The 22,847-nt window shown below is 47.3% G+C and overlaps 1 protein-coding gene across 7 annotated transcripts in view; it reads left to right on the top strand.

The window, feature by feature from the left end:
* The window catches only part of PLCG2 (phospholipase C gamma 2), a 184,326-nt gene that overhangs the window by 105,564 nt on the left and 55,915 nt on the right, over nucleotides 1–22,847 (top strand). For all 7 annotated transcript variants that reach the window (XR_002519326.2, XM_021932204.2, XM_009196941.3 and 4 more), the window contains 6 exons: nucleotides 5,236–5,337; nucleotides 7,522–7,640; nucleotides 10,034–10,119; nucleotides 12,121–12,241; nucleotides 17,575–17,743; nucleotides 22,685–22,789. Coding sequence is in view for 6 of the 7 variants with exons in the window: in XM_021932204.2 (XP_021787896.2) it covers nucleotides 5,236–5,337; nucleotides 7,522–7,640; nucleotides 10,034–10,119; nucleotides 12,121–12,241; nucleotides 17,575–17,743; nucleotides 22,685–22,789 (702 nt within the window). In the remaining variant the exon portion in view is untranslated. The remainder of the gene's footprint in view (nucleotides 1–5,235; nucleotides 5,338–7,521; nucleotides 7,641–10,033; nucleotides 10,120–12,120; nucleotides 12,242–17,574; nucleotides 17,744–22,684; nucleotides 22,790–22,847) is intronic.

Raw genomic sequence — 22,847 nt, 5'->3', positions numbered from 1 at the left:
GGTCAAGGCCAGGGATGCTGCTAAATACCCCACATTGCCCAGGGCAGTCCCCCTCCTCCCGGCAACAAAGAAGTATTCAGGGCCAGGTGGGGTGGCTCACGCCTATAATCCCAGCACTTTGGGAGGCCGAGGCGGGCAGATCACTTGAGGCCAGGAGTTCGAGACCTACCTGGCCAATATGGCAAAACCCCCTCTGTACTTAAAATACAAAAATTAGCTGGGCATTGTGGCGGGTGCCTGTAATCCCAGCTACTCGGGAGGCTGAGGCAGGAGAATCACTTGAACCTGGGAGGCAGAAGTTGCAGTCAGCCGAGATTGCACCACTGTACTGCAGCCTGGGCAACAGAGCAAGACTCTGTCTCAAAAAACAGAAAACAAAACCACCCCCCCCACCAAAAACAAAACAAAACAAACAAACCAAAGAGGTCTTCAGCCCCAAGTGCCTATAGTGCTGAGGACAAGAAAATGTTGTGAGAGTGAGATCAACTTGAAATCTGCTTACCAGCTGCACAGCCATGGACAAGTGGTTTACCCTTTCTGTGCCCCAGTTTCCTCTTCTTTAAGTGGGATTGAGAGCATCTACCTCTGAGAATTGTGGGGATCGGGGACAATTTTATGAATCTGTGTGTGTGTGTGTACATGTATGCATGCCTAGTCACATATAAATCTAAAAATTTTGTTTGTATCGTTGGAGTTCCATTTACTTTTTTCTTTTAATTCATTTTTAAAAAAATAGACTTTATATTTTAGAGCAGTTTTAGGGTTGAAGCAAAATTAAGTTCATTTACTTAAAAAACCTCTTGTCTTGCAGAACATTTCAAATATACACAAAAGCAGACAGATGGTTTAATGAACCACCATGTATCATCACTCAGATTAAAAATTATGAGCATTTTGCCAGTTTTTCTTTTTGTTTGAGACAAGGCCCCACTCACCCTGTTGCCCAGGCTGGAATGCAGTGGCGTAATAACGGCTCACTGCAGCCTCAACCTCCTGGGCTTAAGCGATCCTCCTGCCTCAGCCTACTGAATAGCTGGGACTACAGGTATGTGTCACCATGCCCGACAATTTTTTTTTTTTTTTTTTGTTTTTGAGATAGAATCTTGCTCTGTCACCCAGGCTGGAGTACAATGGCTCGATCTTGGCCCACTGCAACCTCCGCCTCCCATGTTCAAATGATTCTCCTGCCTCAACTTCCCAAGTAGCTGGGATTACAGGTCTGCCACACACCTGTATTTTTGTATTTTTAATAGAGTTGGGGTTTCACAATGATGGCCAGCCTGGTATTGAACTCCTGGCCTCAGGTAATCCACCTGCCTTGGCCTCCCAAAGTGCTGGGATTACAGGTGTGAGCCACCAGGCCCAGCCCCGACCAATTTTTGTATCTTTAGTAGAAACGATTTCGCCATGTTGCTCAGGCTGGTCTGCAACTCCTGGACTCAAGTGACTCACCTGTCTCAGTCCCCAGATTGCTGGTATTACACACATGAGGCACTGTGCCTAGCCCACTTTGCCGGTTTTATTTCATCCATTTGTAAGTCCACACATGTGTCTCTCTACCCTTCCCCTTCATTTCTTTTCTGAAGAATTCTAAAGCAACCCCTAGACTTTGCGTCATTTTGTTTGTAAATACTTCCATATGTTTCTCTCACAGATAGGACTTTTTTTTTCCTTTTTTCTTTTCTTTTTTGAGACAGAGTCTTGCTCTGTTGCCCAGGCTGGAGTGCAGTGGTGCAATCTTGGCTCACTGCAAGCTCTGCCTCCAGGGTTCACGCCATTCTCCTGCCTCAGCCTCCCGAGTAGCTGGGACTACAGGTGCCGGCTACCATGCCTGGCTAATTTTTTGTATTTTTAGTAGAGACAGAGTTGCACCGTGTTAGCCAGGATGGTCTTGATCTCCTGACCTCATGATCCACCCACCTCAGCCTCCCAAAGTGCTGGGATTATAGGCATGAGCCCGGCTGACTTTTTGTTTTTTTAAAAAATATAGCCATAACACTCCTATTACAGCTTGTGCAAGTAGTCGTAATTTTTAAATGGCATCTAATACCCAACCTGTGTTTGGATTTCATTGATGGAAGAGAAACTTACGAGTAGGGAAGATGTGTTTTGCACAAGGCCAGCCACACTGAGGGCTCAGGGAAGGGTCGTAGCTACCCTAGTAGACTGATAAATGGTGAATGAGAATGTTGATGCATGTTGTAGGCATCATGCCTTCCCAGTGCCGGGGTTGAATGACAGTGATCAAAAGAAGGCTTATTTGCCCAACCTGAGACTAAGTCTGAGGGAGGAGGTAAAATGAAGGTAATACATTAATTTTATTGGGCACAGTCACCTGTTAGGTGTGTGCTGGTGCTCGAGTGAAGTGGAGAAATTCAAGCACTTTTTTCCTGTCATGATTTTCCTTCCACTAAATTATTCAGTTTAGTAGGGAACAATTAAAGTTAAATTGGTTAAATTCTTGGGGACAAGTAGCCTCGCCTCCTAGAATTCACCACCTGGTAGGGAGACTTGGGTATATAGATTTAGCCCCACCTAGGGGTGGTTGACTTTATTACATGCTTTCCCCCAACAGGGCCCTTTGCTGGGCTGCCCTTAGAGATCAGGGATTTGCGGCCAGGAGAAAGTAGGAGCTCGCTCTCTCTGCATCTGTGGAGTTAGGACCCGACCAACCATGAGCATCCATGTGATGTTTGTTGGTCACACAGATGCTCATATGGAATAATCACTGCAGCACTTTGTGTGCAAATTAGTATGACTTTTCTAGAAAACACTTTGGCTGTATGCAATGAAAAGAAAGCTTTAAAACTAGATTCTATATCTTGAGTAAATTGTTGCCCTCCCGCACACTTATCCTAAGGAAATAATGGCAGCATTTTTAATAGAAATGAAAACTTGAAATGTCTTTAGAAGATTGGCTCAGCACGCCATAGTGCAGCTCTGGGATGGATGGGTGATGGGATAGCAAGGGAGTTAAATGTATGTTTCCAGAATCAGTGTTTCTGGGTTCAGTCTGAGGCTCATGTCTGGGAACACTAAGTTAACAACTAGAAGCCTAGTTGTATAGGTTGTGTACATTTTGGCCCATGTGAAGCAGGCCTCTGTTTCCCCATTTATATGACATGGAGAATAACCTGTGCCTCCTGGGGTGGTGGTAAGTTCACGATGAGCCACTGTGTGGGGCCTGGTGTAGAGTCAGTGCCCAGTGTTGACGGCCATCACCATTTATTTTTATTTTCATCATTATTCTTTGCCATTTTCACTATTATAGGTGTCTAGTGCAATACCCCACACCAAGTAGATGCATTTTACAACCCCTAGGATATTGATATTTCAATCTCCTTTAGGCAGAAGATTTCTTTCTTTGCAGTCAGTCCAGTGCCAGGTTGTATTAGCTAAGTACCCATGCATTTTGATAAATGTAAAAACTTTGTAGGGGGCAGGGGGGAGGATACCTCCAGCCTCTTTGGGACATCTTGGTCAGGCAAAGTATTTTGATAAAATATCCCACAATTTGGGTTTCATGTTGTAGTATTCAAAGATTCTGACACTCCTGTATTCAAATGAGCTCGCAGTTTCCCAGCTTCCTGGCTGTTCTGGGCTCCTGGTCCAGGTAAATTTGCAGGAGTCAACAGCTGTTCATTTTTGTCTTACACCCATGCATGTCACAAGCCTCCTGGTCACCACCTCATTTGCGTCTGTTCTTCTGTTTTTCATTCTTCCAGACATCCTCATCCAGCCCTTCCCATCGAACCACACACACATCTGGTAGCATATTTGCTCCTGTTAGTCATAAAGATAAAGGTTTTAGAATATTTGAAGTGAAGAAAGCATTGATCAATGTTGAATTTACATGACATATTTCATGCTCTTTTCCTATGAATATTTGGCATTTCAGGGCATGGAGAGGAAAGCAATAGTTACTTCATATTATACATTCTTTTAAAAAAGATTTTCTAGAATGTCTAGGACTGTGCAGCAGCTGCTTTGGAACTGGTCATGTATATTTCAGACGTTATCAGTGTTTTAGCAGCCCTGTTTGCCTATTCTCTTGGAAAGAGGGCATATGATTACATTCCATGTCAGCTGAGCTATTTGGAGCTGAGACTCTGCAATTTACAAGCTGTGTGGGCTTAGGATCATGAGGTATTGTTCCTGGGCCTCTTTCCTTGTCTCTAAAATGACAATGGCAGTAAATGACTTTGCGGAGTTATGTGGACTAAGTGAGATGACCGTAGGAGAAAGATAGATGCTTGTTTGCACAAGCTGCCATGGTCAGAGCACTTTCTTTTTTTTGAGACAGAGTTTCACTTTGTTGCCCAGGCTGGTGTGCAGTGGTACAACCTTAGCTCACTGCAGCCTCTGCCTCTCCGGTTCAAGCAATTCTCCTGCCTCAGCCTCCTGAGTAGCTGGGATTACAGCGCCCGCCACCACGCCCAGCTGATTAAAAAAATTTTTTTTTCTGTATTTTAGTAGAGATGGGGTTTCACTTTGTTGGCCAGGCTGGTCTTGAACTCCTGAGCTCAGGCAATCCACCCGCCTCGGCCTCCCAAAGTGGGTCTGAGCACTTTCTATGCACCAGGTGCTGCGTTAGGCACATAACCTAATAAGATTTCATACAATGCTTCATACAGTATCCATTTCATACAGTACTTCACAGAAACTGTGTGGTAGATACTCTTACTCCCGCTTCGTGGATGCGGAGGCACAGAGACGGTATGTAACTTGCCCAAGGTCACCTAGGTAGAATGAGAGGCCAACCCAGGTAAGTGACCTGGAAGGCTGATATAACTGCCATGCCCCCAGGCTGCTTCATACTAATGTAAAGAGCTATCATAGGGCAGGAGCTGGCAAACCATAACCTATGGGCCAAATACAGCTGACCTTGTTTTTATAAACAAAATTTTGTTGGAATACAGCCATGCCCATTTGCCCGCGGATTATCTGTGGCTGCTTTTGCACCACAGCAGTGGAGTTGAGAGGTTTGCGACAGACACCATATGGCTCACAGAGCCCAAAATATTTACTCTCTGGCTCTTTGCAGAGAATCTTTGCTGACCCCTGGCAGAGGGCCATGTGCAGAATGAGGCCTCAACATGTGGTGCTCAATTGCAACATGTGATTTCGGAATTGGTTGATGTGTCAGTCTTTGATCGCGACTGTCTGGACCCTGGGAAACGAAGAATTTTATCAGTACTCATTCTGGTGATCTCTTGTTCTGTTTCTCATTTTAAGGAGCATTGGGCTCAGGATCTGAGCAAAGTCCGTGAGCGGATGACAAAGTTCATCGATGACACCATGCGCGAAACTGCTGAGCCTTTCTTGTTTGTGGATGAGGTGAGTAGCTGGGCTTGTTGTCGCGTGGGGGTGACTTTTTGATTGACGTCTGTGCTTTCAGAGGTTTATTTTCTGTTCTCTTTCCTTGGAGAGCTTTGCTGTTTGATGTCCCCTAGACTGACTGGTTATTTGGGAGTGTTTTTCTTTTTTTTTTCTCCCAGGTTCCAGATTACTGTAACTGTTAACTGTCCAGTGGGTTCATTTTGCCTGCTGCCTAGACACAGCCAATTGATCAAGGCAGGGGAATTGAAACAGGGAAAGAGTTGAACTCACGTAGAGCTGGATGAATGGGAGACTCGAGTTTTATTATTACTCAAATCATCCTCCCTTTCAGAGGCTCGAGTTTTGTTTTTTATATCTTTGTTTGCTTGTGTTTTTGTTTCTGAGATGGTGTCTCAGTCTGCCACCCAGCCTGGAGTGCAGTGGTGTGATCTCACCTCACTGCAACCTCCGCCTCCTAGGTTCAAGTGATTCTTGTGCCTCAGCCTCCCTAGTAGCTGGGATTCCAGGCGCCCTCCACCATGTCTGGCTAATTTTTTTGTATTTTTAGTAAAGACAGAGTTTCATTATGTTGGCCAGGCTGGTTTCCAACTCCTGACCTTGTGATCAGCCTGCCTCGGCCTCCCAAAGTGCTGGGCTTATAGGTGTGAGCCACCACACCTGGCCGAGGCTAGGGTTTTTTAAAGATCGTTTGGAGGGCCAGGGAAGGGGTGCTGCTGATTGGTTGGAGATGCAATCCTATGGGTGTGGAAAATAGAGTGCTTCTGGGTGGGGCCACAGGACCAGTGGGCGGTCCAGGTAGAGCCATGCAAACGCCCAAAAAGGCATCTCAAAAGGCCAATCTTAGGTTGAACAAGAGTGATGTTATGTGTAGGAGTACCTGGGGAAGTTGCGAATCTTATAACCTCCAGAAAAATGGCTGGTAACCAATTAGTCTCTACGTTAGCGGAATTCAGGCCCCTCTCATCCTCCTAACCTGGTCTTTGTTTAGCTTTACAAAGGCAATTTAGTTCTGGGGAAGGGCTGTTACTTAAACTATAAACTAAATGTTTTCCAAAATTACTTTGGCCCAAGCCCGGGAATAATTAAGGGCAGTTTGGAGGTTAAAGGCAAGATAGAGGTTGGTTAGATCAGGTCTGTTTCGTTGTCATAATTTTCTCGTTGTTCTGATTTTTGCTAAAGCAGTTTCATAGCCTTTTCTTACTCTTCTCTATTGACCGTGTTGCCTGGGTGGGATTACTGATTTTGCCACTAGAGGGCATCTGCCACCAGGGAGAGTTGAACCATTGCAAGCACAGAAACAAAATGCTAAGGTGTCTGGGTGCTTGCAGGTCAGAATGGTTGCCTTTGACCTTGCATAGGGAAGGAGGGGAGTTGAAACTGGGGAGCGCCTGCCCCATATGAGGTCGTTCTCAGGCAGCAGAAAGTAGGCCCAGGTCGCTAAAGCTTTTTTTTTTTTTTTTTTTTTTTTTAAAGGGGCCAGGAATTGTAACTTGAAATTTGCTGCCCTTTCAACATTCTGATATGGATAACACTGTTTCTTCAGCTGGGTAGTGGCTTCACAACTTTTCATGCTACTGTTATGCTTTAAAACGTATATATGAGGCCGAGTGCAGTGACTCACACCTGTAATCCCAGCACTTTGGGAGGCTGAGGCGGGTGGATCGCTTGAGGTTAGGAGTTTGAGACCAGCCTGCCCAACATGGTAAAATTCTGTCTCTACTAAAAATACAAAAATTAGCCTGGTGTGGTGGTGCATGCCTGTTATCCCAGCTACTTGGGAGGCTGAGGCAGGAGAATCGCTTGAACCCAGGAGGTGGAGGTTGCAGTGAGCTGAGATTGTACCACTGCACTGCAGCCTTGGCAACAGAGCAAGACTGTCTGAAAAAACAAAAGGCAACAAAAATGTATATATAGTAAGCATGAGCCCTTGCAGTAGCAAATATTTTAGGATAAGCATTACAAAGGAAAATATTGTCTAGGTCCATGGAACAAATATGTCACTGCAGCCCATTGCAGTCTGAGCCTTCGGTATTGAAAATGTGGGTAACTGAGGTCTGGAGACCATCTGCTGGTTTCACGCGTCAGAACTGTTCTTCCCCTGGGTGGACACAGAACAGAAACAAGCAGACACCATCCCTCCCGTCAACGTGATGATTCAGTCTTCGTGTTTGACTCTTTTAGTTCCTCACGTACCTGTTTTCACGAGAAAACAGCATCTGGGATGAGAAGTATGACGCGGTGGACATGCAGGACATGAACAACCCCCTGTCTCATTACTGGATCTCCTCGTCCCATAACACGTGAGTTTCACATGAACCTGTGATGGGTTGGGCAGCACAGAGCATGTGAGGGTTGAGGCAGGGGTCCAATGTGCTGCTCTGGTGAGCTGTGTTGAGAAGCAGGTGGAGGGTGTAGGGTCGCATTCCTTGGACTAGAATACACAGAAGCTTCTGGAAGGGACGGGGAACACACCTCCCTTTCTCAGTTGACATTGTAATGATAATCTGTTTTCTGTGGCCCTAGTAAAAACAAAAGTAACTTAAAGTAACTTAGTAACTAAACTAACGTAGTAAACTTCGTTTTTCATGATTTGTGCTTCTCACAGTAGCCACACCAAAGCAATTCGGTGACTCATTGAATTGATTCATAGGGACTGTGTACCCTGTGCCTGCTGGGAGCTGGGGATGCGGCTGTGAACAGGTGGCAGCCACGTCCTCATGTGCTGGGAGGAAGGCCTCCATTGAAAGTTAACCCCAGAAGAGGGCTTGCTGATGGTGGGGAGCAGGTGGTAAGGCAAGGAGAAGTGTTTCAGACAGAGGAGCAGCATGTGCCAAGGCCCTGGGGCAGGAGCAAGTGAAAAGAGTCTGCTAAGGCTGGAGTGCAGAATCCAGGAGAGTGGTGTCAGGAGGGGAGGAAGGCAGGTCCTGCTGGAGTGGGATCTTGTAGGTCACCGTGAGAGCTGTCGGGAAGACCCTGACGACTTTTAACCAGAAAACAAGGTGCTCACAGGGGCCTCTTGGGATGGTTACTCTGATTGCAACAGAGGGAGGATAACGGATGTTGCACTGATGTTCCAGTATTTAGTGTGTCTTATTGGGTGAGGGGTGAAGTCCTTGGGTCATGGCTCCTGGAGCTATGGGTGGGGACTTTCCTAAGTGACATTCCAGGGGGTCATCTGGGAAAAGGCTTTTAATGGTGTTATGCTCCAGGCAGTTGGGAAGGTAAAAATCTCTTTCAGGGGAAAATTGATATCACAGTTCTCTCTTCCCCACCATGCCCATCATTTTAAGAGTTTGTGTTTCCGCACGGTGAATTCTAGAAAACCTAGAAGACAGTTAAGAAATACAAACTTAGAAAAAACCTTTTATTTTCAGTTCAGAGGTACGTGTGCAGGTTTGTTACATAGGTCAACCTGTGTCATGGGGGTTTGCTGTGCAGATTATTTTGTCACCCAGGCATTAAGCCTACTACCCATTAGTTATTTTTCCTGATCCTCTTCCTCCTACCACCCTCTGATAGGCCCCAGTGTGAGGAATAAACTTTTTTTTTTTTGAGACGGGGTCTTGCTCTGTTGCCCAGGCTGGAGTGCAGTGGTGCAATCTCGGCTTGTCACAATCTCTGCCTCTCTGGTTCAAGAGATTCTCCTGCCTTAGCCTCCCGAGTAGCTGGGACTACAGGCACATGCCACCATGCCCAGCTATTTTTTTTTTTTTTTGTATTTTCAGTGGAGACAGAATTTCACTATGTTGGCCAGGTTGGTCTCGAACACCTGACCTCATGATCTGCCCGCCTCAGCCTCCCAAACTGCTGGGACTACAGGTGTGAGCCTCCGTGCCTGGCCTTGGAACACAAACTTTAAAAAAAGTTGAGGTGGGCCAGGCGCAGTGGCTCAAGCCTGTAATCCCAGCACTTTGGGAGGTCGAGACGGGTGGTCAGGAGATCGAGACCATCCTGGCTAACACGGTGAAACCCCGTCTCTACTAAAAAATACGAAAAACTAGCTGGGCATGGTGGTGGGCGCCTGTAGTCCCAGCTACTCGGGAGGCTGAGGCAGGAGAATGGCACAAACCCGGGAGGCGGAGTTTGCCGTGAGCTGAGATCCGGCCACTGCACTCCAGCCTGGGCGACAGAGCGAGACTCCATCTCAAAAAGAAAAAAAAAAAAAGTTGAGGTGAATCATGGTGAGGAAGAAAGTGCGTTAAGGAGTCATTCTTATGGCAGTTTTGGTGGGTGTGGCTCCTCGCATAGTGGATTCCACCAACAGTTGTTGAATGCCTGTTCTGTGCCTGGCCTTGGGCCCTGATATCAAAAGAAGCGCCCATCTCTGTTTAGACCGAGGACCCAGAGGGTGGCCACAGGGCTTTGTTAATTCATCTTCTGCAGCTTTTTTTGCTTCTGATGTGCTTTGACCAACTTCTCCTCAAAAGAACATGTCCTCTCCATGCTTGCATTGCCCAGGTGGTCAGCAGTCACCTCCTGTGATTGTGACCTGAGTTCAAAGCTCATGCCCAGTGTGACCGTGGAATTGTGTATTTCTGTCCTAGGCCTTAACTTTGAGTCTTTCTAGATGGAAGAATTCAGGGGTTTGGGAACTCAGGCTGAGAAGTTCCCCCGCAACACTCTGAGGTGCAGGCTTGCCCCCCAACCCCTGTGACTGCCACCCCCTCACGGCCACCTGCCTTCTCTCCTGCAGGTACCTCACAGGTGACCAGCTGCGGAGCGAGTCGTCCCCGGAAGCTTACATCCGCTGCCTGCGCATGGGCTGTCGCTGCATTGAACGTGAGTAGCTCCTTCCTGGCTGAGGTCACGCTCACAGCAAATTGAGGATAACCATGTGGTTGCTCTATGTTTTCTTTCAAATTTTAAAAAAGTTTTAATGGACACACAATAACTGTGCATATTTATGAGGTTAGAGTGTGATGTTTCTTTTTCTTTTCTTTCTTTTTTTTTTTTTTGAGACAGAGTGCCTGTCATCTATATTTCCTCAGCTTCCTCCTGGGCTGGTATTAGAGGAAGGCAAACAGACGCCCACTGTGTTTTGGCAGCTGGGTCCTAGGTGTGCACAGGTACCCCGTATCACCTGGATTGGGGGGTCTGTGAGCAAATGTGAAAAGAACGATCAGGGCTGGATATGGTGGCTCCTGCCTGTAATCCCAGCACTTTGGGAGGCTGAAGTGGGAGGACTGCATGAGGCCAAGAGTTTGAGACCAGCCTGGGCGACATGGTGAGATTCCGTCACTACAAAAAGTAAAAAAATTAGCTGTGTGTGGTGGCATGCACCTGTGGTCCCAACAACTTGGGAGGCTGAGGTGGGAGGATCACTTGAGCCCAGGAGGTTGAGGCAGTGGTGAGCTGTGATTGTGCCACTGCACTCTAGCCTGGGTAACACAGCGAGACTCTGTGTCTAAACAGAAAAGAAAAGAAGGGTCGGCCGGCATCTGTGGCTGAGCAGATGGCAGAAGCCTTACTTCCCTCCTTCCTTCTCATAGCCTCTCTGGCTCTTTTCCTTCCAGCCTCTCTCTCACCAAAGGCTCATGGGTGCATTTGGCTGAGAAAAGGAAACAGCCAGCTGGGCATGGTGTCTCATGCCTGTAATCCCAGCACTGTGAGAGATCGAGGCAGGCGGGTCACTTGAGATCAGGAGATCACTTGAGATCACTTGAGATCAGTTTGAGACTAGTCTGGCCAACATGGCGAAACGCTGTCTCTACTAAAAATACGAAAATTGCCAGGTGTGATGGTGCACATCAGTAATCCTAGCTACTTGGGAGGCCGAGGCACAAGAATCGCTTGAGCCCGGGAAGCAGAGGTTGCAGTAAGCTGAGATCGTGCCACTGCACTCCAGCCTGGGCAACAGAGGGAGACTTTGTCTCAAAAAAAAAAAAAAAAAAGGCAACAACCACTGACTTAGGCTCCAGTGTTACCAGAACCACTCATGATGGAAGCAACGTTTGGTAGCAGTTATTCTATAGACTTTCCTCCCATTTATGATTTTTCTCCTCCCTCAGGAAAAAACAAATGTTTAGAAGAAAAGCTTTAAGCAGTCAGCTCCTGTGCCCTCAGGGGGTCCAAAAGATTGGGGATGTTCACCTTCCACATGACCCATTTCTGTTTGAAAATTTGACTGTGAACCTTTACAAATAAATTTCTCATTGCTCTGTATCATTTCCACGGGCAGAAAAGGCAGTCAGGGTTTTCAACAGGCAAAGTCAAAATAAAAAACGTGGTAAAATCTTCTTTAAAAAGAAGCATTAAGGCCGGGCGCAGTGGCTCATGCCTCTAATCCTAGCACTTCGAGAGGCTGAGGCGGGCGGATCATGAGGACAGGATATCGAGACCGCCCTGGCCAACATGGTGCAAACCTGTCTTTACTAAAATACAAAAAATTAACTGGGCGTGGTGGTAAGCGTCTATAGTCCCAGCTACTCGGGAGACTGACACAGGGGAATTGCTTGAACCCGGGAGGCGGAGATTGCAGTGGGGCGAGATTGTGCCACTGCACCTCCAGCCTGGGCAACAGAGTGAGACTTCATCTTCCAAAAAAAAAAAAAAAAAAAAACAGCATTGAAACTAGCTTGTCTTGGACAGCTGCACTTGCATTATGTAAGCACACAGGGAACCCTGCTTACACAGGGAAACCCGTGTCCTCCTGTTGGCAGCCGAATGGAGGGAGTGTGGGCATTCTTGTCTAGTAACTGAACTGGTGTGTGGGCTGGGGGCTGACCTTGGGGCTATCGGTGAACACATGTGTTGTTGAGCCTGCCACGTTTCTCCCTGTAGTGGACTGCTGGGACGGGCCCGATGGGAAGCCGATCATCTACCACGGCTGGACGCGGACCACCAAGATCAAGTTTGACGACGTCGTACAGGCCATCAAAGAGCACGCCTTTGTTACCTCAAGGTCAGTTGGCTGATTTCTGGGTGGTGTGACTTAAAGAGGAAGGCAGCTAGGATTGGATGGGCAGATGCACAGACAGGCAAACACACATGGACGCCTCCCTCCAAATGTAGGAAGGCCTGGGCCCCATCTTGGCCAAAGCCAGTGCCATCAAGTTCTCACCCGAGTGTTAGCACCCCCTGCAGGCCAAGAGTGCAGGTTACTCCCGGAATCTAGAGCCCCGAGGAGGCTCTGGCTGGGAAACCCTGTGGCTGCTCCGTGCCCACCCTGCCTCCTCATTCTCTCTGGCCCCCACTTTCAGAACCCTTGAAAGAGAAGGAAAGGCTGGGCGCAGTGGCTGACGCCTGTAATCCTGGCACTTTGGGAGTCTGAGGTGTGATCACCTGAGGTCAGGAGTTGGAGAAGAGCCTGGGCAACATGGTGAAACCCCGTCTCTATCAAAAATACAAAAAAAAAAAAAAAAAAAAAAAATCAGCTGGGTGCAGTGACATGCACCTGTGGTCCCAGCTACTAGGGAAGCTGAGGTGGGAGGATTGCTTGAACCTGGGAGGCAGAGGTTACAGTGAGCTGAGATTGCGCCACTGCACTCCAGCCTAGGCAACGGAGCGAGACCCTGTCTCAAAGAAAAAAAAAAAAAAAAAGAGGCAAGGAAAGTTAAAATTCCCCTTCTGTCCTAATTCCCTCTTTTCTGCCTAGTTGTCACCCCCACCAAACCTGTTTCTACAGGCAGAATCCAAGCAGCCAGTAGTGGTGGTGGTGTATTTCTTGAATAGCCGCCTGGGGCCAGGCTCTGTGCTAGGTCCTTTGTACATGTGATCATCTTGATTCTTTGCCGCAAAGTGGGTATGGTCATCCCCATTTAACAGATGAGTATAAATTCAGGCAAGGAGAGGTTAAGTGGATGAGAACATTTAGGTTTGTTTCAAGGGTTTCTAACCTCAGGTCTAATCCTTGTCTGTCCCACTAGAAGATCTTGATTTGGGCTGGAGGTCAACGGAATTGTTCTGTAAAGGGCCAGATGGAAATATTTCAGGCTAGCCGGGCACGGTGGCTCACACCTGTAATCCCAGCACTTTCGGAGGCCAGGACGGGCGGATCACGAGGTCAGGAGATCGAGACCATCCTGGCTAACACGGTGAAACCCCGTCTCTACTGAAAAATACAAAAAAAAACTAGCCGGGCATGGTGGCGGGCGCCTGTAGTCCCAGCTACTCGGGAGACTGAGGCAGGAGAATGGCGTGAACCTGGGAGGCAGAGCTTGCAGTGAGCTGAGATCGCGCCACTGCACTGCAGCCTGGGTGGCAGAGTGAGACTCCATCTTAAAAAAAAAAAAAAAAAAAAGAAAGAAATATTTCAGGCTTTGTGGGTCCTGTGGTCTCTGTTGCAACTATTCAGCCCTGTTGCTGAAGTGCAAAACAGCTGTGGACAAGAGGTAAACAGATGGGCTTGGCTGTGTTCCAGTTGAAACTTGAATTACAAATTACAGAAATAGATGGCAGGCCAGATTTGGGGTGGAGGCCGTCATATACTGACTCCTGGTCTGGGTTCCTTATTCTTTCTGAGAGCTGGCAAGAGACCTTCTGTAGTCTCAGTGGAATGATAGTTGTCTTTTTATCCCTTCTGGGGTAGAATAGCACTTACGAGTATGGGTTGTGAATCCTTTTTGCCAAGTTTGAATCCAGCTGTGAAGTACTAGCTTGGGCAAAGCACTTACCATTCTATGCTTCAATTCCCACATTAAAAAACAGAGGTGAAAATTGTGTGCACCTCACAGGGCAGTTGTGAGGATTAAATGAGATGCCATTACAGCAAGTGCTTAACCCTGCACCTGGCATAGAGTTAGTGTTCAGTCAGTAAGATTGATTTTCTTTCTTTCCTTCTTTCCTTTTTCTTCCCTTCTTTCTTCCTTTCCTTTCCTTTCCCTTCCTTTCCTTTCCTTTCCCTTCCTTCCTTCCTTCTTTCCCTTCCTTTCCTTTTTTCCCTCCCTTTTTCCTTCCCTTTCCTAGATGGAGTCTCGCTCTGTCACCCAGGCTAGAGTACCATGGCAGTATCTTGACTCACTGCAACCTCCACCTCCCGAGTTCAAGTAATTCCCCTGTCTCAGCCTCCCGAGTAGCTGGGATTACAGGCACCTGCCATCATGCCTGAGTAATTTTTGTATTTTTGTAGAGACAGGGTTTCACTGTGTTGGCCAGGCTGCTCTTGAACTCATGACCTCAGGTGATCCTCCCGCCTCAGCCTCCCAAAGAGCTGGGATTATGGGCATGAGCCACTGCGCCCAGCCCGAGTGGTTATTTTTATTGCATTTACTGCAGATGTCCCTCGAGCTGGGTGGAGGCGTTGCTCTGAGACAGTGAAATTATGGACGTCTTTTCCCACTTGGCGAAAACCTTTCAATGAAAGCATATGATGTCTGCCTCGCAGTGTTCTCCCCCATAGGGCCCTAGCCCTTCTTAGTGCCAACCTCCGCCAGGCAGATGGAAGGAGCCTGTGTTAACAGACACTGTGGAGGGGCTGCTTACACTGCTTTGAGAGTTTGCTTTCGTTTTCAGGACATAGGTGCTTATGGTTGTGAGTTGATAGTCACTCATTGAACATTATCTCATTCGTGGCTAGAGGAAGTTTTTTCTGGTTAAAATAGGCCTGGAATCATCTAACACCTATAGGGCTAGAACTCTGTAATTACACATTAATGCATTAATGTTTTTGCAGCAAAAGGCATCCTTATTGGTATTAAGAGGGATTTAAAAAATGATTGCAAGCAGCATTCATTCGAATGGTTCACATTTTGCTGCCAGTTAAGTTTTGATACCAATTCACTAGCCTTTGTTCTAAAAGCTTTTTAGCTGTTGTGTTCTAGTAAGGGTGTGTGGATCAGGATCGGGGAATGAGCTGGGTCCACGCTTTCCAGGAGTGATGAGGCTATGATTTACTTGAGCTGGAACATGGTTAAGGATTTTATTTTTATCATCGTTAGTTTATTTTCACTTTTACCTTCATTTCTATTGAGTGATGTGGTTTCCTGTTTATGGAAGTGACATAGCTGCCTTTAGAATAATTTTGTTTTCGGCCGGGCGTGGTGGCTCACGCCTGTAATCCCAGCAGTTTGGGAGGCCGAGGTGGGTGGATCACAAGGTCAGGAGATCGAGACCATCCTGGCTAACACGGTGAAACCCCGTCTCTACTAAAAATACAAAGAATTAGTCGGGCATGGTGGCGGGTGCCTGTACTCCCAGCTACTCGGGAGGCTGAGACAGGAGAATGGCGTGAACCTGGGAGGCGGAGCTTGCAGTGAGCTGAGATCGCGCCACTGCACTCCAGCCTGGGTGACGGAGCAAGACTCTGTCTCCAAAAAAAATAAAAATAAAAAAATAATAATAATTTTGTTTCATAGTAAATGCCATGCACAAGCCTCAGATGGATTCTCGGTGGGAAAAACTCCATCTATACACTGTGTTTCTTGGATAACTGGGGAAATTTGAGTATGTCTAATGATGAATATGTCTAATCATTGTTTAAAGATAATTTCCTGGAGTGACATGGTGTGGTGAAGTCAGGGTATGTTCTTGTTCTTAAGAGATACCTGTGGAGGATGTCCGCGTCTCATTTCAGATGCTTCAGGAGGAAACGTAAATACATGTATAAATGAAATGTAAATATAGGCTGGGCACAGTGGCTCACACGTATAATCCCAGCACTTTTGGAGGTCGAGGTGGGTAGATCAGCTGAAGTCAGGAGTTTGAGACCAGCCTGGCCAACATGGTGAAACCCTGTCTCTACTAAAAATACAAAAAATTAGCTGGGCATGCTGGCAGGCACCTGTAATCTCAGCTAGTCAGGAGATTGAGGCAGGAGAATTGCTTGAACTTGGGAGGCAGAGGTTGCAATGAGCTGAAGTCGTGCCATTGCACTTCAGCCTGGGCAATGAGTGAAACTCCATCTCCAAAAATGTAAAAATAAATAACTAAATGAGTATTCTGCTCCCTCAGGAGGAGTGTGCGTGTGTTGTATATGTACACACACACACACATAAATATATATATGCGTATATATGTATGTATGTATATGCATGTACTAATATGTGAATGTATATAGACGGAGATAGGTGATCCTTATTGGTGAATTCTGTAACTGAATTGACCTACTTGCTAAAATTGACTTGTAACCCCAAATCAAATCTTAAAGCACTCTGAAGTCATTTTGAGACACGCACAAAGTGTGGGAAATGAGACTCACATGACGCACATGTGTTCAGCTGAGGTTAAGCAAAGCAGCGCTCACCGTCCTGGTCTACAGCATGAAAGCTTCAGCAAGTGTCCTTCTCGCCGTCTGTTGAGTGCCACATTTTTCCTGTTTTTGAGCTTTTTCTTGGTAATTTTGCTGTTCAGATGGTCCAAAGCACAGTGCTGAGGGCTGCCTGGTGTTCTTGAGCATGATGAAGGCTGTGATGTGCCCAGTGGAGAAAATACCTGTGTCAGATACGCTTCATTCAGGCACAAATTACAGTGATGCTGGCTGTGAGCCTGACGTCAGTCAACAATATATACCAAATCAGGTGTCTTTAAACAGAAACACACATAAAACAAGGTCAGATTTTGATCCGTTGAGGTAAATGTTGTGACCACAGGCTCAAAAGGCCCTGACCCTGTATTTCCCCTTAGGAGCAATGGCTCAGGTATTTGCCAATCAATGTTGGTGGTGACTTTATGGACCATAACCTCAATAGATGAGAAAAATCAAGTCTAGATACACACACACAAATGATGTATAAATGCAGACACCTTATATAAATATACATATATACACATACAAATAATAAATGTATGCATGCATACATATGTAAATTACCTGTGTGTGCATATGAATGAGAATATATGAAACCAATACACCTTATAAATAAAGGAAAATAAATATACTAAAGTAGGTAGATGTGCATGTGGGACAATGTCAACGTTGGTGACCCTAGGTGAAGCTTACATGGGTGCTTATTGTAGTGTCTTTGATCTTTTCTGTAAGTTTGAAACTTAAAAAAAATTAGAGACTTTTTTCTATAAGTTTAAAGACTTGAATGGATGAAAAAAGAAACAGAGAAAAGGTGCATTCTGGGGTATGGGGAAGCTCCTGGATCAGACTGCAGCTGTTCTGAGTCCCAAGGCTTGTGCCCTCACACCCAGGATAAGGTCCCCTCTCCTTCTGAGAGGGCAGATGTGGGGGCTGTGCCCCGAGCAGCACCCGGTTTCTGTTGCCCCAGGGCCAAGCTGCCCTGGCCCCTCTGTGGGGCAGATGCAGAGGTGCCTGCTCCCCCTGCCGAGCTGCCCACCCTCTTCTGCCTGCAGCTTCCCAGTGATCCTGTCCATCGAGGAGCACTGCAGCGTGGAGCAGCAGCGTCACATGGCCAAGACCTTCAAGGAAGTGTTTGGTGACCTGCTGCTGATGAAGCCCACGGAGGCCAGCGCTGACCAGCTGCCCTCGCCCAGCCAGCTGCGGGAGAAGATCATCATCAAGGTAGGCACCCCGGGTGCTGTTGTCAGCTGTCCAGGGAGCCCAGTGGCTCGGTTCCCTGGCTCTGGGTCCCATTCACCAAGTTCTGTGTCCTACTGGGCCTGCTCCAGGTCCTACTCTACAGGCCCAAACCTGCTCTCCTTACTAACACTGTGACTGCAGGCAAAGTCGTTGACCTTTGGGAGCCTCTGTTCTCACCATTCTCAGGGGGAGATAATACTAGAACCCACCTGGCCAACTTGCTGGGAGTATCATATGAGGGAGGGCGTGCACAGTGCATGGAACTGCGCCTGTCCTGTAGTTGGTGCTACGTTAAAGGCTAACTTGTTATGGTTTCTTCGTTCATTGGTGAACCTTCCCCACCCTCTCTCGGAGTCAGCCTTATTTGAGGTGCTGGAGGTGTCCAGCGACCTGGGTGCTGTTCCTGTGATTGGAGCTTCCGGTTGTGTGGGAGGCGGGCAGTGGCTAGAAAACGCTAAGTGCAGCAATAGAGCTGTTATTCCTAGTGCTACAGGGGAGATGAGTGATTATATCTGTGCCTAGGGATACCACGGTAACATTTGGATTTTTGAATTATTAGGATAAAGAGACCAGATATGAAGTGGCTTAAAGCACAGAAGAGTTTATTTCTTCCCCACACAAGGGAGAATGTTCTGTGAGTTTTGAGCTCTAACCCACAAGGTGACTCAGGGACCTGGGAACCCTCATTCTGCTCTACCATCTCTCAGGGAAGCAGTTTTCAACTGGGGTTTTACAGACCCCCAAAGAATCCACGGTTAGAATCAGAGGGGCATGTGAACTTCAAAAGAATTACGTCTTTATTTGTTTAACCTGTACGTAAAACTTAATACTTCCTTCCATTATGAACGTTGGCAGCAAGCCACTTGGGGGCTCTGTCACCAGTGGAAGTCATGAGTATTTTCATATCACATTTACAGTTACTGCAAATATTTCAAAATAATGTGCTCATCATCACTTTGGAATTATGGAGGTTATAAGATCTGCCTCTAGATTTTATTTAAGATGTTAATAAAGAAACACATCTATTAGTGTATTGCAAATATTTATTTAATATCTTTTTTTTTTTTTTGGAGATGGAGTCTCACTCTGTCCCCCAGGCTGGAGTGCAGTGGCGCGATCTCGGCTCACTGCAAGCTCTGCCTCCCGGGTTCATGTAATTCTCCTGCCTCAGCCTCCCAGAGTAGCTGGGACAACAGGCGCCGCCACTACGCCCGGCTAATTGTTTTTTGTATTTTTAGTAGAGACGGAGTTTCACCGTGTTGGCCAGGATGGTCTCGATCTCCTGACCTCGTGATCCACCCGTCCTGGCCTCCCAAAGTGCTGGGATTACAGGCGTGAGCCACCGCGCCCGGCCTATTTAATGTCTTAATCGTGTTTCAATATAATCGAGTTTCCTTTGTAATTTTATGCATTATTATTCTGAGAAAGGGGTCTGTAGCCTTCTCCAGATTTTGAAGGAGCTCATTACACAAAAATGGTGAAGGGACTTTGCTTTGTCCTTGTTTGTGTGGTAGACGCTGGGTCTCAGGCACATCTGAGTTCCAGCTCAGAGCACGGGAAGTCCAAGGGTGTCCAGGGCAAATGGTTTCTGGTAAGCAAGTCAGCTGTCCCGTCCTTTTCTGTTCTGTGCATGAGAACTCAGTCGTGTTACCTGCAAGGGCGGTGGCATCTGAAGTCCCTAGCGGGCAGCCTTTCATGGAAGGAGCAAATGTGAATTTTGTTGACATTCCCACAAGCTCATGGGGAAGGACAAACAGCTGTTTCCTAGGTATTTCAGTGTGTTCATGCAGCTGTCACAAAATACCATAAACTGGGTGGCTTATAAACAACAGGAACTGATTTATCACGGTTCTGGAGGCTGGAAGTTCAAGGTCAGGGTGCTGGTATGAGAGTCCTCTTCCAAGTTGTAGGCTGTCAACTTCTAGTTGTGTCCTCACATGGTGAAAGGGGTGAGGCAGCTCTCTGGGGCCTCTTTTATTTTTAAATATTTATTTATTAATAAATAACCATCTGGGACATGGAGATATCTTTGGCCTCTTTTATAAGGGCACCGTTCCCATTCATGAGAGCTCTACCCTCATTCCCATTCATGAGAACTCTACCCTCATTCCCATTCATGAGAGCTCTACCCTCATTCCCATTCATGAGAAGCTCTACCCTCATTCCCATTCATGAGAGCTCTACCCTCATTCCCATTCATAAGAGCTCTACTCTCATTCCCATTCATGAGGACTCTACCCTCATGACCTAATCACCTTCTGTGTTAACCCATTCTCACACTGCTCATAAAGGCATACCCAAGGCTGGGTAATTTATAAAGGAAAGACGTTTAATGGACTCATGGTTCCACATGGCTGGGAAGGCCTCACAATCATATCAGAAGATGAAGGAGGAGCAAAGTCACATCTTACATTGTGGCAGGCAAGAGAGCTTGTGCAGGGAAACTCCCATTTATAAAACCAGATCTCATGAGATGTGTTCACTATCACAAGAATACCACCTGAAAGACACGCCCCCATGATTCAGTTATCTCCCACTGGGTTCCTCCCATGACATGTGGGAATTATGGGAGCTACAATTCAAGATGAGATTTGGGTGGGGACACAGCCACCATCTTCCAAAACCACCGTCTCCAAATACCATTACATTGGGGATTAGGTTTCAACATACACATTTTGGGAGGACACAGACATTCAGACCATAGCAGTAAGCAGAGAAGGGGGATGTCCTACCAGGTTGGGGGAATAATAGCACACACAAGGGTGTGGATGGTGTCAACATGTGGCATATACCCTCAGTTGTCACTGGGTCACCAAGATACATTGGACACAATCCTTATGTTCCAAGAAGTCATAAGGGAGACAAACCCATCAACAGAGAAACACCAGGCAGTGCAAGGAGCTTTGGCTAAGCCGAACCAGAGGAGGGGATGTTGGTGCCCCCATGGGTAAGAGCGTCAGCACACAGGGAGTGTTTGGCCAAGACTGTGACCCTCAAGGTACAGATGTTTACTTAAGCAGGAGATCAGCTGTCATTGTCTTAGCCTTGCAGATGACAAGTGTGAGGCCTGGAGAAGTGCAGCCACCTGCCCAGGGTCATGAGTTAACAAAATAGCTCCCGCACTGTTTGCGCGCAGGCAGTTGTTTCGGAGATGCCAAGGGATGCTTCCTGGCAGGATGAGGGGTGGAGGGAGCTTGGCCATGGAGGGTCCATGGCTTCTCAGGCACCTGGTTGGTGACTCTTCAGGGCAGCCTGGTTGCATTTGCTCTTCCCTGCTCCCAGCTCATTCCTTCTGTTTCCATTAGGATGGCTTGCTGTGCGTTCCCAGGGATTTTTTAGCTCTTGTTCTAGGATGCAAAGTACTGAAGGCCCCTTTTAGAGCACCCTCTGCCCCACACCTGGTATGCTGTGGCTCACTTCTTTCTATTTCAAGAAATGAGGTGGAAATGGCATTGGCCAGTCACCTTGTACCATGCACTGGGCTAGGCACGGTCATACATATCTTCTTCCTCAGTCTCGTCACGACACTGCAAGACGAATAACCTCAGCCCTTGCCCACTTTACAGATTGAGATTCAGAGGTTAAATAGCTCAGCCAGGGTCACACATTTAGTATTTGCTGAGGAAATTATTCAAGGTCAAGGTGGTCTGCCCTCAAAGGCTGCTTTCCCATGCCTGTATCATGTATCATGCTGCCATTCACAATGGGACACTGAGGTCCTGCTTCACTGTTGGCACTTAACTTTCACGTTCTTTGACTTACGGGATCCCACAGGGGCTGCCACATCCCCATTTTACGAGACAGATTACTGAGACTCTGATGATGACTCAGTCAAGGTCACATGGCCAGTAAGGTAATAGGCCCTGAATTCAAATCTGGATCTGACTCCCCATCCTGAGCTCCTTCACCAGGTTACATGACCCTCAACTTACAGACGCTTGCCTGAGTTGGACGCCAGGTGTCATCACTGTCTTAATCTTGCAGATGAGAAGTGTGAGGCTCAGAGAAGTGTAGCCACTTGCCAGGGGTCACACAGCTGGTCGAATAGCTGCAGTGCTGTTTGCACCCAGGTCGCCTTAGTCTAATCCCCAGCGGGTCTCCTGCCATCCTGCCCAGCCTGTTCCCTCTGGACTGCAGCCTGCCTTTCCCTCTGTGTGCTGGAGAAGGCTGGGCACAGGGGGTGTTGTGTATTCACCGAGTATCAACAGAGCACTTACTGTCTGCTAAGTGCTCTTCTAGCACAGGAGACTCAACAGGAAGCAAAACAACATCCCTGCCCTTATTGGGCTTATATTCTAGCCGTGAAGACAGAAGACAATCACATGGTGTGTGTAGGGCTAGAAATGTGAGACGAATAAAGCAGGCCTGGGGCTAGAGAGTGGCAGGATGGGAAGGGGACTGTGGGCTATTTTTATTTATTTATTTATTTTTGGGACAGAGTCTCACTCTGTTGCCCAGACTGGAGTGCAGTGGTACAGTCCCAGCTCACTGCAACCTCCACCTCCCAGGTTCAAGCAATCTTACTGTCTCAGCCTCCCGAGTAGCTGGGATTACAGGTGCGTGCCACCACGCCTGGCTAATTTTTATATTTTTGTAGATACAGGTTTTCACCATGTTGGCCAGGCTGATCTAGAACTCCTGAGCTCAAGTGATCTGTCTGCTTCAATCTCCCAAAGTGTTGGGCTTATAGGCGTGAGTCACTGTGCCCGGCCAGTATAGGCTATATTTAGATGAAGCTATAAGGAAAGTTCCTCCTCCTCGTTCAGGGTAACCTGGAGAGCTGAACAGACTAAGAGGGAAGCTGGGCAGCAAGAACAGGCAGTGCAAAGGCCCTGGGTGGGAAGAGACAGATGAAGGCTGCTGGCTCGGAGACCTAAACTTGGGTCTCCATGGAGACAGTCTATGTGTATGTTTTCCCCTCAGCATAAGAAGCTGGGTCCCCGAGGCGACGTGGATGTCAACGTGGAGGACAAGAAGGATGAGCACAAGCAACAGGGAGAGCTGTACATGTGGGATTCCATCGACCAGGTGGGCCTTGGTCCCTTCCCATAGCCACTATGGCCACCCCCCTCGCAGCTGCTTCTTG

Source organism: Papio anubis, chromosome 18, assembly GCF_008728515.1.
Source record: "Papio anubis isolate 15944 chromosome 18, Panubis1.0, whole genome shotgun sequence".
In the NCBI taxonomy this organism is placed as follows: Eukaryota; Metazoa; Chordata; class Mammalia; order Primates; family Cercopithecidae; genus Papio; species Papio anubis.
Note: the sequence above shows the minus strand (reverse complement) of the source record. Positions and strands in the feature narration are given on the sequence as shown.